Source organism: Cyprinodon variegatus, unplaced genomic scaffold, assembly GCF_000732505.1.
Source record: "Cyprinodon variegatus isolate N-32 unplaced genomic scaffold, C_variegatus-1.0 Scaffold17, whole genome shotgun sequence".
Classification (NCBI taxonomy): Eukaryota; Metazoa; Chordata; class Actinopteri; order Cyprinodontiformes; family Cyprinodontidae; genus Cyprinodon; species Cyprinodon variegatus.
Genome location: NW_015150470.1, coordinates 777,584 through 793,021, shown reverse-complemented (window position 1 = coordinate 793,021; position 15,438 = coordinate 777,584). Strand labels below are relative to the sequence as shown.

General features: G+C 36.5%; 1 protein-coding gene across 1 annotated transcript in view; it reads left to right on the top strand.

Moving 5' to 3' along the window:
* Nucleotides 1-15,438, top strand: part of LOC107092351 (sodium/potassium-transporting ATPase subunit alpha-2-like) — an 88,946-nt gene that overhangs the window by 70,706 nt on the left and 2,802 nt on the right. The window contains exons 19-23 of the mRNA XM_015386792.1: nucleotides 1-84; nucleotides 8,236-8,381; nucleotides 8,475-8,605; nucleotides 9,020-9,121; nucleotides 9,363-9,454. Coding sequence (XP_015242278.1) covers nucleotides 1-84; nucleotides 8,236-8,381; nucleotides 8,475-8,605; nucleotides 9,020-9,121; nucleotides 9,363-9,454 — 555 coding nt within the window. The remainder of the gene's footprint in view (nucleotides 85-8,235; nucleotides 8,382-8,474; nucleotides 8,606-9,019; nucleotides 9,122-9,362; nucleotides 9,455-15,438) is intronic.

Genomic DNA, 15,438 nt, shown 5'->3' with positions numbered 1-15,438 from the left:
ACATCATGAAGCGGCAACCAAGAAATCCGAAAACAGACAAGCTGGTCAACGAGCGCCTCATCAGCATGGCATACGGACAGATAGGTCTGCTATCCTGAACCCATAACCCCTTTCAACATCAGATCTTAAATCTAAATCACTTTGACAAGGACTTTATAGAGATAGTAAACATTTCACACAAAAAAAAACTTTTAATACTGACATGTATCATAAATTATGGCACCTGTAAATGTTTACGTAGGTGCATTTACAGAAAAAGATCCAGAGGGAAGCAGATGTTTCCTTGATTTTCTTGTAATTCTTGTGACATTTAAAGCTAACTGAGTGAGGTGAGTGCAGTTAATAGCACAACTTGAGCTTGATAACATTTTACTGGCTGGAGCCTTACTTAAACACGTCCTTCTTATCTCTGATTTTATTTGGTTTGGGAATAGTAAAAGATCAAAGGCTGGCCCAATTTCATAAGCCGTTAAATAGGGCAAAAATACGACAGGGCTTCATTTAAACTCAAACACATTCTGAACAGTCGACGACCATCAATTTTGAGCATTAATTCACATAGAATGAAAGTAGAACTGATCGCAAGATGCAGCAGATTGTAATTATAAAGGATTTCTAGCAAGTACAGAAGCAGAATTAGAAAAAAAAAAGGAACAGTATCACACATCTATTGAAGCAGGCTTAGGTCAGGCAGGTGTGATAAAATGTGCCAGTGCCAATTTAGTTATGGTTTAAGGCTCCTGTGGGCTCTTTATGGTTGTTTCCTGGTGGTAACACTATGTTATGGACATGTGCACTAGTTTGGTAGCAGAGCTGGTGTTATGAATCTATTGTCTTTTATGGATCCATGCATTGATTGTGGTGACATGTTATGGGTTAAGCATCAATGGAATAGACTGATATCCATTCCAGCATTTAGCATCCTTTGATTATCATTATTGGCAGGTTGAAAATCTGCATGGTGTGTTTTATCCTGCCCTGGTGTGATCAGTGAATGGGATTTATTAATGAGGCAGGGTTTGCTTGGATCTAGAGTCATTTTGGTGTGCCATGCAATATATTAGTTGTTGGTAGAGCTGGACAATTATTTGCATTTGCAAAATGAACACAGTTTTAAATCCTAGAGGCATTTAAATTGGTCACATTGCAATTAGGAGTAAGACACTGACTTTCTCTCTCCAGGTTGCCTTAATACATTGAAGGTGGGTTTGCCGCAGCACAAAAGTGAAGAGCGAGCTGCAGCCAGAATGCAGAACCATGCATGTGAATGGAAGGGATGAAATAAAATTGTGTTATTTATCCCCAAGGGGGGATTGAATCTCTAAAAGATAGATACATAAATAGATACAGAGAGAGATAAGTAGAAGAATATAATAGAAATAACCTCTTTTTCACACTAAGGTGATTCTGGGAAAGCTACAGTAGCTTTCAAGATAATGAAAACATTGAAACCCTGGAGTAAAACATCTACTTTTTGGTTTGTGCAATAAACTAAAAAGTAGAAAACAAAAAAAAACAAAAATATTGAATTTTTTGGCAAATTGTTGGATGTTTGCAGATCCTTACTTTGGCTACGGAAGGCAGGTTTTTAGTGTTGTGTTTTCAAGGTATACTGTGATTTCATTGGCGTTGTCTAGGATTGACCCATTGGGTCTTTTTCTCTGTTCAAAAGATGGACACATAAAGACCTGATACACATGCTGTGCATCAGGTCAAAGTTTTCCCCAATTTGTAGCATCTTAGGAGATTTCTCTTGCAGGCTTGGTGGAAGCATCCTTCCTTCCCTCCTGCTGTCAGACTGTTTCCTAATTTGCCGTGTCTGCTGGCCTTAGTCTTGTACGTCGCTTTTGCCGCTGTTTTGATTTACAGGTTTGGGATAATAAAGGGTTACAGATATCTGACGCTATGAGTGACCCATATTTATGATATCACTAGTCTAATTAATCAGACCTTTTGTACCTCAGTTACAAGCATCTAGCATACTGAGATGAGTTATGTGTATGGATAATGCCAGATTAATTAATCTTATTGTTGGGACCCTGCCGCAATATATAAGTAGCAGTACAATTAATCAGCAGGTGTGCAATTTATATGCACATACTGTACACATTATAACTGTGACACAGTTGATGTGCTTACATGCCATGGGCAGTATGTGGCTTGTAAGAACTGTGGCACAGATGAGGCAGAAATTTCTGTTTACCCAAGCTGTCAAAATCAAAGGCCACAAAAAGATTTAGAAAAAAATTATAACCAACTACATCTTGTTTTCACCCACAACCTTTATGTGCAGCAGTGAGTTTTTATTTGCCAACACACTGAACACAGATTAATAACCATCATCTCAACCCAGATGACAGAAATTCAGTCAGTTTGGCTTATATGGGGCTCGGAAATAAGATGTCAAGACGCCATGCTGTAAATCCAACCCTTTTTTTGACAGACCAAATTTACCAGCATTAAATTATGACAGCCTGTCTCCTAATATTGCAGTCATCAGCTGTCTGGAGCTTTTACTCCCTAAAAAAGGCAACATCTTAGAGGGCCAATGACAGAGCTGTTCACGTTTTTTACGGCCTATAAACATAAACTGCTTAGAGATCTTGGTCTCTTTATTTGGCAATGTTTGGCTTGTTTCTTTTCCTAAATGCTCCTTAATAACATCGCCTCAGTTGTTATACTGCGCTGTCATACGACAGATGGGAAATGATTTTCATGATTGTCTGGAGTGATTAATTGCTCAATATGGATCTGACTGTGACAAAGCAGCTTTTGTGAGTAAGGACTTTTCAAACTTTACGCAGTCTTTTTCATTGTGTATTGTCCTTTCCTATAATGATGTATGCATTTTTTTTATTTTTACATATTTAAAGACCTAACTGGCTCACTCAATTGCTCTAAGGTAATAATGTATATTACTTAAGTAGAAGTATAGATCCTACTGTTTTGTAGAAGTTAGAGTATTCATTTAAGCTTATTACTCAAGGAATGTGTAAAAGTATTTTTTTTGAAAACTACGTACTTAAAGTATAAAAGTAAAACTAATGAAGGAAAAAAATATTAAGGACAGATGCCTTATTCTAATTAATGCAATTGTCAGCGTGGGGGATGGAGGTTGCCTGAGGACCCGAATGAAGAGATGAGTGAGGCAGAGATGAGTTCTTGTAGGTTTAAGGAGGAAACTGAGGCAAACGTCCAAAAAAACATAAAAATACTGAGAACCTAAAAAGAAAAAATATTGAGAAAAAAAACAGCAAACATGAGGGAAAACTCACGTGGGAAACCAGAGACGAGGGAGCAACCAAACAACAAGGATCTGGCACTACAGAACTGCACAGGGAGAGTATATATGGGAGACAGAACAAAGACTTCAGCTGACATGGAGCAGGTCTGGATAGAAGTGACTAGAAGGGAGCTAGGGGGAAAGCAGACAGGCTCAAGGGGCAACAGAGAATAACTAAAAACTGGCTTAAATGTAACACAAAATGGAAAATAAACCGAAAATCAACAAAACAGACTTACTTAGAGTGAAAACTGAAAATTCTAAGTCGCAAAAGGGGAGAAGAAAACAGCACTACCCTATTAAAGGAATATTTTTCTACAATTCTGGATGAAAACTTCCTTGACTTACAATTAACTAATTATAAAAGTGTCAAAATTAACTTTGCATCATCTTAAAAAGCAATTTATTTTTTGTATGTAGCGAACAACAAGTTGGTGCAGTATCGAGTCTTATCACAAAGAAATTAATTATCTGGATGAAACAAATTATTTTCATGGTTTTTATTTTTTTCAAATACCAATAGGCCATAATGAAAATGAACTGAAATAAAACAAAGCTAATGAGTCTATTTTTAAAATGTAAGGAGTAGAAAATAGAGAGTAAGTTTGCTCACTCAACAAACATATCAGTCAATTCTCCTATAAGACAAGCTAGCTAGCTAGCTAGCTAGCTTGTCTTCTATCTATCTATCTATCTATCTATCTATCTATCTATCTATCTATCTATCTATCTATCTATCTATCTATCTTAGCTGTGGAAAATGACATGTTCAAGCACAAGAGGGTAATTTAAACACATATTGCAAGTGACAGGTAAAAAAAAAGGTGATAAGTGTATGTTTGTATTGTGTTTTTGTTCCTTCCATACTAAGCATGGAGAACAGAAAGCAGAGAATAGAAGATAAAGTCAGGGGATTTGAGAATAAAGTTTGTAGTAAAAGAGAAACAACATAGAGGATTCAATTTTTTTTCTCCAGAGGTCAGTTGTTCACAGTGCACATCATAATTAAGACATTTACAACCCCATAGCACTAGAGCTAACCTCCCTGGCGTGGATGGAAATGAAAAAAATATGAAATGTTTCAACACAGGAAAGTCCAAATGATGGATATCTATCCCCAAACAACTTCTAAGAAAATATGAGCTGTCCTTCAATCCTACCGCGAACTATCCACTGACGTTTAAATCAGAGAAAATCCTATAACTGCTTATTCAGAGCCATAAAAGAGCTACCCTGCAGTTTGACAGTTTGCCAAAACCTAAATCTTTTCCTGGGAAAATGTCAAGTGGAGAGGTGAGACATAGACTGGTAGAGAATTTTAAGTAAAGCATGTTATTTTACCATTTACCGAAAACAGAATTAAGCCTATAAAAAACAGAAAACTGTACATAAAGTGAAATATGGTGGAGGTTCGTTCAAAGATGGCTCTGTCACTGGTTGTTTGGACTGTAAAGCATTGTAAAATCTAAAGATTACCATAAGACTTGCAAAAGACGAAATGTGGGGCCCAGCCTGAAGTAGTAAATTTACTACTTTGATCCGTGGCCTTAATTGTTTACCAGTCATGTTGATAGTGAGATGATGAGAATAGCATTATTTATTCATTAGAGTAGAGTTGCTTGTAACTGACAGATAAAGTCTCTTTTTCCAGACAGAAACTTTATTTTTTGACTTCAGCAAGCATTTCCAGCTTAGAACGGCTATGATGAACCTGCCAGGCTCTTTCCTTGAGTGCAATCAATGCATGATGAACGCCCGCCCACATTATGGCTCCTCGTCCAATAGGGGCCATGTATGCCCTCATCTCAAGTAAATAGATCATTAATCTGTTAATAAAAAACTAACACAGATACTGACTTAACAGACTGTTATGATGTAATGTCGTCACAACAGACACTAACTAGTTCACTAACTAGTTTAGTTTAGATAGAATTTAATTATTGTTTTGGAGACATTGTGACGATGTGATGCTTATATTTTCTTCATCAGAAATTTGAAGTTTACTTCTCTTATATTTTCCTTACTGTATGTGGGGGTAAAATAATTCAGGTTTAAAATCAACTTCTTTTTTTTTATAGTTGTGGGTTTGAAGTTTCTGATTGTTTCTCTGAATACAGATATCAGTTGCATTACGTGCATCACTGATTTGTTGTAGTAATTTCCTTATTCGTGGCGATCAACACACATTAAGCCTATTTACTGTGTCATGTATTGTTTCCTGTCTCTCTCCTCTTGGAAAGTCACTTATTCACATAGTCACATGTGTCACCTTATATTTATATGAGAAGGAAACAGCAGATCATGAATTACTGATTAAATGTACTATTTCAATATGTGAAATGCTGAACTTACAAATTGACCACGTTTAGGGGGGGCAAAGAATTCAGTTTTAGCATGGGATTTTTTAATCTTATCCAAATCAAGGCACGTAAATTAAGTGGTTCTATCAAGAAATCATTTTCCAGGGATATAATTTGAGTATTTCTGCCCCATGTCTTTTGACTCCTTTGTCCAATAGTCAAAGCAAAGAAGTGTGAGAAAAAAAAAACTATGAGACATTAATTGAAACTGAAATTTAGTTCTGCAGCATGATTAATGGATAACTCATACCTCCATCCAACGTTGTTCAAATGTTTGAATCGTTTCACTAAGCTGCATTTACTGCATTTATATATATATCAATGAATAAAGATCATGAGTAATTGTTACAGAATTGTTACAGAAAACTTGGTAATGTTTCAGTCTGCGAGCTTACATTATATTGTCAGGTTGTAATAGATATTATATGCTGTAACTAGCAAAGAGTCTGCCTCCAGATTATCTTTAACGTTAAGATTTTTTAAGGGCAAAAAAAGGCTCCAATACCATAATTTCATTTTCCGCATAATAAGTAATCAATTCTTTTCACTTGTGAGGTGGAATAGAACATGGAATTGAAAATGTTACTTGAATAGATTCATGTGAAAACATCGTTTTCTCTACTTATCTGAATCAACTTTAAGTGTTGCATCAGTGGCATTCTGACCTTTACCTAAAAACTGTATTATATTCCTTTTCTTCTAAGCTCCCTTTTAGTTTTATAAACCAAAATGTGCCAACAGTCTTGAATAGGTTGACTATTCAGCTACTAGTAAACGGTTTTCTACAAGCCACACAGGAGAGCCAGCAAAGACTTAAGGAGGTGCAGATGATACATACATTGAACTCTTTTTACTTGCATTAAATGCCTTGTGGGATAGAAGAATAACTGCATGATGCCCTGAATGCACCATTGTATTGAACCGTAATGATTCCATCCTGCTTTGTGGACAGCTTTTTTCCCAGCTAGTTGTGTGAAGCTGGTTGAGCTTAATTGTTAGGTGAATAGGGCTAAATTAAGGGAAGGCGGTCAGAGGCTTCAAAATCCTAAGGATGTTTAAGATACATACTCTATCCATATAGCCAGATGAACAGTAGTGTGATTTAGATCAATGCATATTTATGTTTATTATTATTATGACCAAATCAAATATAGTTCTAGCAGGACACACTCTATCCCTTCTTTGTAACTGGGATTGAGCTATTTTGCAAAAACAAACAGGGAGGAAATGTTATTCTATAAATGTAGCAAGCTGTTAGAGGCAAACCTCAAAAGGCCTGGAGCTGCAATCACTGTTTGAAGGGATTCTGTAGCCCCCACACTCCAGCCTTTTTTCTCACTAAAGACAGGGAACTTATATTTCATTCTGTTTCACAATAATTTACTACCTTGTGTTGGTCTGTCACATTTAATCCTGATAATATACACGCAAGAATGAGATTTCAGCGTGATAAATAGTGAAAACAAATCAAGAGTTTGGGAGTACTGCATCACTACTATGTCCTTTGCAGAGGTGGGTTTAATACCCAAAAATTGTGCTCAAGTAAGAGGAACACTAATATTTTTTTACTGAAGTAAAAGTAAAAATAGTCATCCAGGAAATGACTCAAGACGAAAAACTACTTGGGTACTGAGTAGCTGTTGGATAATAACATTGGATTTAATGTTTATAAATGATGATGGGAAAAGGAATGAATTTGCAAGTTCTAGCATTATAAAGACTCCAATGGCTAAAGAACAAAAATAGTGCAGAAGAAATACTTTTACCAACTTCTTTAGTTTCAACATAAAATTTAGAACACCGATTCTTACAATGAGAACTGTATCATGTTAGGACACTATAACAAATTTCCAAGGTTAATATCTACCGTTTACTGCATTATTTGGAAATAGTTCAAATTACTCACAGAGGACAGAGTAATCCAAGGTTTTAATCAAGTAGGAGAAGCCATACTTTACACTTCAATTCATTTTATTTATATAGCGCCAATTCCCAACATGTCATCTCATAGCACTTTACAGAGACAATTCTACCAGATCCTACAGTTCAAAAATATTACCAAGTAAAAATAAAAAGTACGGCACAGTAAGTACACTCCTAAAAGTAATAAAAAAAAAACTTGTTACTCAAGTAATTTTAACTAATTACCACCTCTGCTCCTTTGTGCAGATCAAACAAGTTCTGGACTTTGATCTTAACTGTCCTTCTAAACCACTAAATGTAAAATACATTTCTGCAATTTTTTCCAGAAGAAATAAATGATCTTAATACCTGACATACTTGTGAGAAACTCTGAGACAATCAAATTAATCATGATGAATCATGTTTGGAGCATCTAATAGACAATAAATGAATTTTCTACGCTGATATGACATGACATTTGTCTTTATTTTCTTTACATTAAGAGCCTTTTCCATGTGGTAAAGGGGCATTAAACACAGATTTTCACTTGCAAAATGATCACATGAAGCCAGAAAATGAAGTTTATGTTGAAGAATGTTGTATAGCTTTAGCTCGTTTTGACTCAAATACATATTAATGTCTGTTTTATGCCTTATTAGCGAACATGTTTGTGGTTAATCTTCCCTCTAGGTATGATGCAGGCTCTCGCTGGTTTTTTCACTTACTTTGTGATTTTGGCTGAAAACGGCTTCCACCCAAAAGACCTGCTGGGCATTCGCATCAACTGGGATGACCGTGAATTTAATGACCTGGAGGACAGCTATGGGCAGCAGTGGGTAAGGAACGGAAGCACAGAGTGACCGCCGTGAGTCTATGAATATGCAGATTCCAATGCAAAAGCTAAAAAACATACATTTCTAACCTTGCAGACTTATGAACAGAGGAAGATTATTGAATTCACCTGCCACACATCCTTCTTTGTCAGCATTGTGGTTGTCCAGTGGGCTGATCTCATTATCTGCAAGACCAGGAGGAATTCCCTCTTCCAACAAGGCATGAAGTAAGTAATCAACACAGAATGTATGTATTTATAATTAGTAATGAAGGAAACAGAGCATGTCAACCATTCAACTGCATAAATAAATACATAAAATTGATTCAGTCAACTTTTAGAAATCCATGTTTTCAGCGTTTTTTCCGCACGCTCATACAGAGACAATATTAATATCACTATTGCTATTATTATTGATAGTGATGCTTTATTTATTGCATTTTTTATCTTAATGATTTAAAGTGCATTTGAAGATTCATAGTATAAAAAAACATGTTGATAAAGTGAGGATTAATACATAAAAAAAAGAATCATGATATGTGAAAGCTCGGGTTATGCAGACTTCTAATTGTCCTGTTATGTTCTGAATACCGTATAAATCTTGGCTTGTCTCTAACCCGTTTTCCAATTTATGTTGAACAGGAACAGGATCCTGATCTTTGGCCTGTTTGTAGAGACAGCCCTGGCTGCCTTCCTCTCTTACTGCCCTGGAATGGACGTGGCCCTGCGCATGTACCCCTTGAAGTATGCACCATATATGCACATCTCCACTGAACCGAAAAATAACCATTGAAGACCTAATAGCCTGCCATTAGCCTGTCACTCTCAACTTCAAATGAAGTCTCTGATTTCCTTAAATGCCACCTTGTTAGCCCCTAATATTCAGAAATGACTGCAGTGAGCTTAACAATTTGCACTCTGCCTGTGACTCTTCCATTTGCATATGCCTTCTTCCACATGAATCTGTGTTTCCTGTTGCTCTCAGGATCCTCTGGTGGTTCTGTGCCTTCCCGTACAGCCTGCTCATATTTGTTTATGATGAAGTCCGTAAATACATTCTTCGGAGGAGCCCAGGAGGTACGTAGTTTTAACGACGGACAGGTTTTCAGTGGTTTCACATCCTTTTCAAAATAAGCACATTTCCAGCAAAACCTAATGCTTTGTTGTTCATCTCTCAACCCAACTGTGTTAAAAAAGTAAATAATGAGACATCCCACCCTGTTATATTTTAATAATATTCTCTCTTCTGCATTTAAATCCAGAGTCAACGCTTACAAAGCAGCTCTGCAACAGATCGTATTATCTGCTTTGCAGATTGAAAACTACTCTCTAAAGGAGGTTGTTAAACAGGCACAACACTTTGTAATAAGTATATTTGAAACCAATAATCCAATTTTTAAAAACGTATATATACAACGGTAAGCATATGGGAGGACAGAAAAGGCATATGGTTACGCCAGAAGACACTTTGAGCTGATTTTAAAATTCTTCTACTTTCAGCTGGATGGTGTGAAACGTTCCAGGAAAAACAGGCATAACTATAAAACAAAGTGAAGAGAAATGCAGAAATATACAGGTGGCAGCTATGCCAGCTTACATCACACTCACATTAAACTGCAACTAAAATTGGCAATTATTGACTGCACCTTCTTTATACATATATCTGTTTAAAAAACAACTAAATTAACCAAAAAAAAAGGAAAACGTTACAATTATAATGTGAAAAAAATCCATCATTTGATTTAAGTATTTGTATGCTGTGGGAAGCAAAGTAAATTTTTTGGAAAAAACAAACCCCTAATAGAGGGGTGTTTATATGACTTACTTCTGAAGAAGGAGGTGGTAGTCATATTCATTTATCTGTTTTTGTGTTTATATAATCAGAGAATTTAGGTCATTTTTCTATGCCCTCATAGTTCATACTGCTGGAAAATGTTCCATGGCTCTTAAGGGCTGGTTATCCTCCTGCAGCAGTGTGTCATAGTTAGCTTGTCACAGGTATTTTTGATTTATGCCCAATTCTAAAGCGTGGTCTGCGATATGTTATTCCATGCCACAACGCAGGAGGGACAATCAGGAACTAGCTGTGGGTCTAAATACGGCTGAGGCAGCGAGGAAGTGGAAAAATGCAAGGGGCAAGTTTGTGCAATGACGAAGGGGCATGAGGGCAAAAAAGATTGGGGATCCAGGTGGAAAAAGGGTCCCAGCGTTCTCTCGCACCTCACTCTTCTAGCTGGTCCAACTTCATGAGTTGTTTTCCACAATGGCGGTCATCAAACAAAGCAAGCCAGTAAGGTAACAAACAGGAAATATGGACAATGTAGAGCGGATGTAGATTTGACCAATCAGAGGCCTCCTGTCTGCGGCACTGTCTGCGGTCATCTATAACTATCGAGGGGTGCAGCAGAGTGTCTGCGGAAGGGGTGGGGGCACATCTGCGTTTAACTGTGAGGTCAATAGATCATTTCCTGTAGATCATTTCCTGGCCCCTGTTAAGGCCCCTGTACTGAAGACGTAATAATCAGAGAAATTCTAATGATGATATGCGCTGGAAAATACATGGTTAATGATAGGTCCTTTTGATCTATTTAAATTTTTTCTTCATAAATTCTGTTTTACTAATTATTTAAAAACAATAAGATGCTACCTTCAGTGGTATAGGATGGTATGGTATGGTGTAGGATCCCAGTTTTTATCTGCTAAATGTTTTTTTCAAAACAAATAAAAAGAATGCTCTAATTCTCGCAGCTGAATTTACTCGGTTATCCTTGATTTCTAATTAGAAAATTAATTAGAAAACGGCAAATTTTAACTTAAATTAAGTCAAAAATATGTAAAATTCCTAAATTATGAATGAATCCTGACCCAATAAGACATAGAATTTTAATTAAACCTAATTGAATAGAAATTTCACTTTATCTTAATATATTTGAATCCCTTGCCCTGTTTTTTATTTCATGCTTTTCTGTGCCCCCACAAAAACATGCTGGCCCCCTCCTGGCCCTGTGGTACATTTGGTTGAGAACTGGCTCCGTGTGACACAGACACAGACGACCTGGTTTCTGAGTATAAATCCGCCTTTAGTCTTTAGTGCAGGCCCAGGGCATTATAGATCCTTTTCCATACCTTATCATGCATTTCAATATATACCTGCTGTGTGGGAAGCAAGGCAGCTCCGTTTTAGTGTCACCGTCTTAAACCATACAATTCCATTCCCAGCACCAGCAGCATTAATCACCTCTGTTTGATGGTACTAAAACCCTTTTTACAGAATCACTGGTTGACATGTAAACAGTCTAGTGGATTTTTTTCAACCTCCTTTACCATATTGCTCAGAGTCTGTATGACAGGATTCATTATTGGTCTCCATCCAGCCTTGACTTTTCTGTTTTTCAGTCGTTTCAAACTTCCTCTCTGCAGATATGGACATAAGCAGCTATATTCCTGTAGACATTTTCTACCTTTTAAAGATCAACACTCATCTAACCTATTTAAATGTCATGCTATCATGTCCTTCCCATTTTAAAGACTCCAAATTAATGAAGTGATCTCTGGGTCCTTTCAAATTCACACGTCAGAGACAAAGGAAACCTTTAACCATTAAATAAACTTTAAGCGACTTAAAATTGGAAAATATCCATTAAAAAAACTTTACTTACTTTGATGTCATACTGATGTGGAGGCTGTTATCAGGATGAAACCAAAAAAAAAAGCCAAAAAAAGAATGACTTCTAAAGATGAGATTTTTCCTCACTAAACAAACATCCTTAAATGAATGTCTGATTATTTCAATATGAGATTATCCTCTGGTAAGATAGATAAATTTGTCATTTCTTTACATATCTATACCTAATAAGTGCAAAGGTCCTATATCTTGGATTCAATGTGTTAAATTGCTTATTACATTTTCTGACTTGTTATATATTTTTTTATTCTGAACATAAATACGAAAGCTTTCATTTTATCACCCCTCCTGTCAAATTCATCTGATTTAAAAACCATCACTTGTCTTTACCTACCAGAGTGGTTGTAGTTTAACAGCTCGGGGAAAACACAAAGCTCCATACAAAATGCAGATATGTAAATGCTCATAAATGTGCCAAGCTATGATTTAACATGGGGAAAGGGTATTATTCTTTGCTGAATTATCAAGTACTTTCTGCTCATTTTATGGTGATTTCATTTCAGGGAGACAGAATATCAAAGAAATCTGAGAGAAAACATCATATGCAAGTTACTAAGATTTGCATGCCACTGACTGAAGAAGTATTTTATTTCTCCTTCGTTTTAGACTTAAAACTTTGTAAATAAACTTCAGCTGGCATGCACAACCCTCAAACTTTTTCTGTAGCTGGTCACCATGTTTTTTATGTATCTCAGGAGGGATTTAAAAAGAAAAAAAACAGAAACTCTCTAAAACCTTCAGGTTACTGGGCTGCTTTTTGACAACCAGAGGTTTCAGCTCCCTTCTTTAATTTTCAGATGATTTTTTTTGTCCCCCAGCTGAATATACCCAGCCACTCCATAACTATAGCATATTTCTTCTTTAGCTACATCCCAGCATTGTATTTTGACTTACTTTCATGTTAGAACACTGATCCATGACCCGTCTTTGGTGTTCTCCTAGATTTCACCATAAATCCCCCTCCACCTCTGTGTTTGTCAGTGGGTATGGCGTTCTTTGGGTCATATTCACTCCCTTCCTCCAACATGGTGGGTTGAGATGATAAAAAAAGATCTTCACTTTAATCTCATGCCACCACAGCAGATTTCTCCCGAGCCTCCTCTGAATCATTTAGAAGTTCTCTGGGAAACCAAAGAGGGGTCTCTACGTGCATAAACTTTATAAGTAAGCTAAGAGATTTCACCCCATTACATTATAGTGATTTACTGCAGGTGATCTTGGTGACTGTGGTCCTATTTTATTTCAGATCATTATAAAGCTCTTGCTGTATAGCAGTGAGGTAATCTCTCTCCTTTATCAGGATCATTTTCACCCCATTCTTACCTTCTTTGAAGCTCCAGAGCGAGTATGACTGATGGTCTTTTCATATTTCTTCAATTCCCCCAAATCGTTCCAAAAGCTTTAGCTGATCGTCTCAGAGCCATGCAGTATTGTGCAGATGTATTATCTTCTGTCTGAGATCCTTTGACAGCTCTCAGATCTGTTGATGGCAGGGGAGAGGTTTGAAATAAACAAAATGATTCTGGGTGTGATAACTCCGGTTTTATTACTAATAAATATACTATTCCTTTGCTGACATGCAGACCGGTTTCCAACTTTTGTGAAGTTTTTTTTTTTTTTCTCCGCAGATTTTTGTTGACACTCTCCCTTAATCAAAATGAAAACCCGTTATAATAATAATAATAATAATCTTTTTTAACTAAGCAATCCTAAAAATAAGCATGGGCTCAAATTTTTATCTGCAGCACTGAATTTGTCCTTTTTTCTGTTGGTTTCTAAAATTGGAACAAGTCTGCAATCAATCAACTCTGCAATCTGTTCATGTTTTATTGTTTAAACTTTGAACCAGAATGAATAAAAACTTTTTTCAGAATTCATTCATGAATTGCTGAGAAGTTAGTTACATTAATCAATGTCAACTGGTCCAAATAAAAAAATGATGAATCGGTTGCAGCTGTCTTATTGAAAATTCCCATCATGTGCATAAAGCAAAGGGAATAACCAAACTTTATTCCCAGATGTGAATGAATGGTTTCTTTGTTAGTTTTAGGATCCAATTGTAAAACAGGATTTGAACTCATTTTCCATTTGAAAGTTCATGCTAATCTAAGCTGGAAAAAGAAAATAATAATAAACTATAGGCCAAACGCTGGGTAATGCAGCTGAAAACTATCTGACATCTAGCAGAATGCCATCCATTCAATACTGAACAATTCTCAGGCTTTGAAAGCTGCTGCCTCTGCAACACTTGAATGATTACTGTTTGTCTCCCCGGTTTGATTTCTAACAAAGCAGCATATAAATGTACTGCTTTCAGGGCAGTTTGCTCAGGAATTTTTATTTAATAAATGAAGCATAAAATAATGACTTCCAAACAACAAAATCTCTGACGATGAAATTTAAATATCCACGTTCCAGTTGAAATTTAATTAGATCAGAAACCTGAGCCAACTATTGTCTATGCACCATATTTTCACAGGATTTTCAAGCAACTTTTTTAGTCTACAGTTGCATCTTTGCGATAAACAAAGGAAAAAAGAAAAGAAAAAAAAACAAGCAGATCTTTTCTGCTGACATCTTGAGCTGAATGCAGACTTTTCAAAGGAAACTTGGTCCTGTTTTTTTTTTTTTTACCTCTTACACTTTTCCATCTATCAAAGGTTGCAGAATGCTGACCCTTGCCCTGCTATGTCCCCGGTCATTAAGGCTTTTTGATGGATGTCAAGGCTTTTGGGCAAGGCAGAAATCATATCAGTTCCACTTTGTTTGCCTTGAGAAACTGAAGAATGCATGTTTTGCCCTCAGAGGTTTGCCTACCACTATACGGTTCCGGGGAGAAGACCAGAAGTGTCAAATTATATTTGGTCTTTTGGCTATTTACTTGAAATATTCCTTTTCTTGAGTACAGAATTGATCAAAATGTGATGTGAAAGAGTTAGAAAAACAAGAACTGGGTGTGTAACTTTGAAGCTATAATAGATTTTCTCTACATATATACTGTTGAGTCCAAAAGTATTCATACTCTTGGAACATTCAGACAAAAATGTAATGAGCCTGACAAGTTTTTAGTACGTTTAAGACGTTTGACTGCAGATTTTCTTTGGTGACAAAGCATTTACAACTGGATGAGCTCCTTCACCATCACCCTAATCTCTAGCTTCCTCTATCAGATTCTTTACTTAAATCTGGCCCCTCCAAAATGCCTGTATTTTGATACACTGCTGTATTTTAAAGCTAAATGTGGGCATACACTGTACGAGTTTTTCAATAGTTGCATGCATCTAGAGCTCACACTGTAGGATGACACCAAAGGGTTTCAGCGTGCAGTGTGAGTTCACAGCTCACCATGTATGTTCTCACACTGTGCGGCCCGATG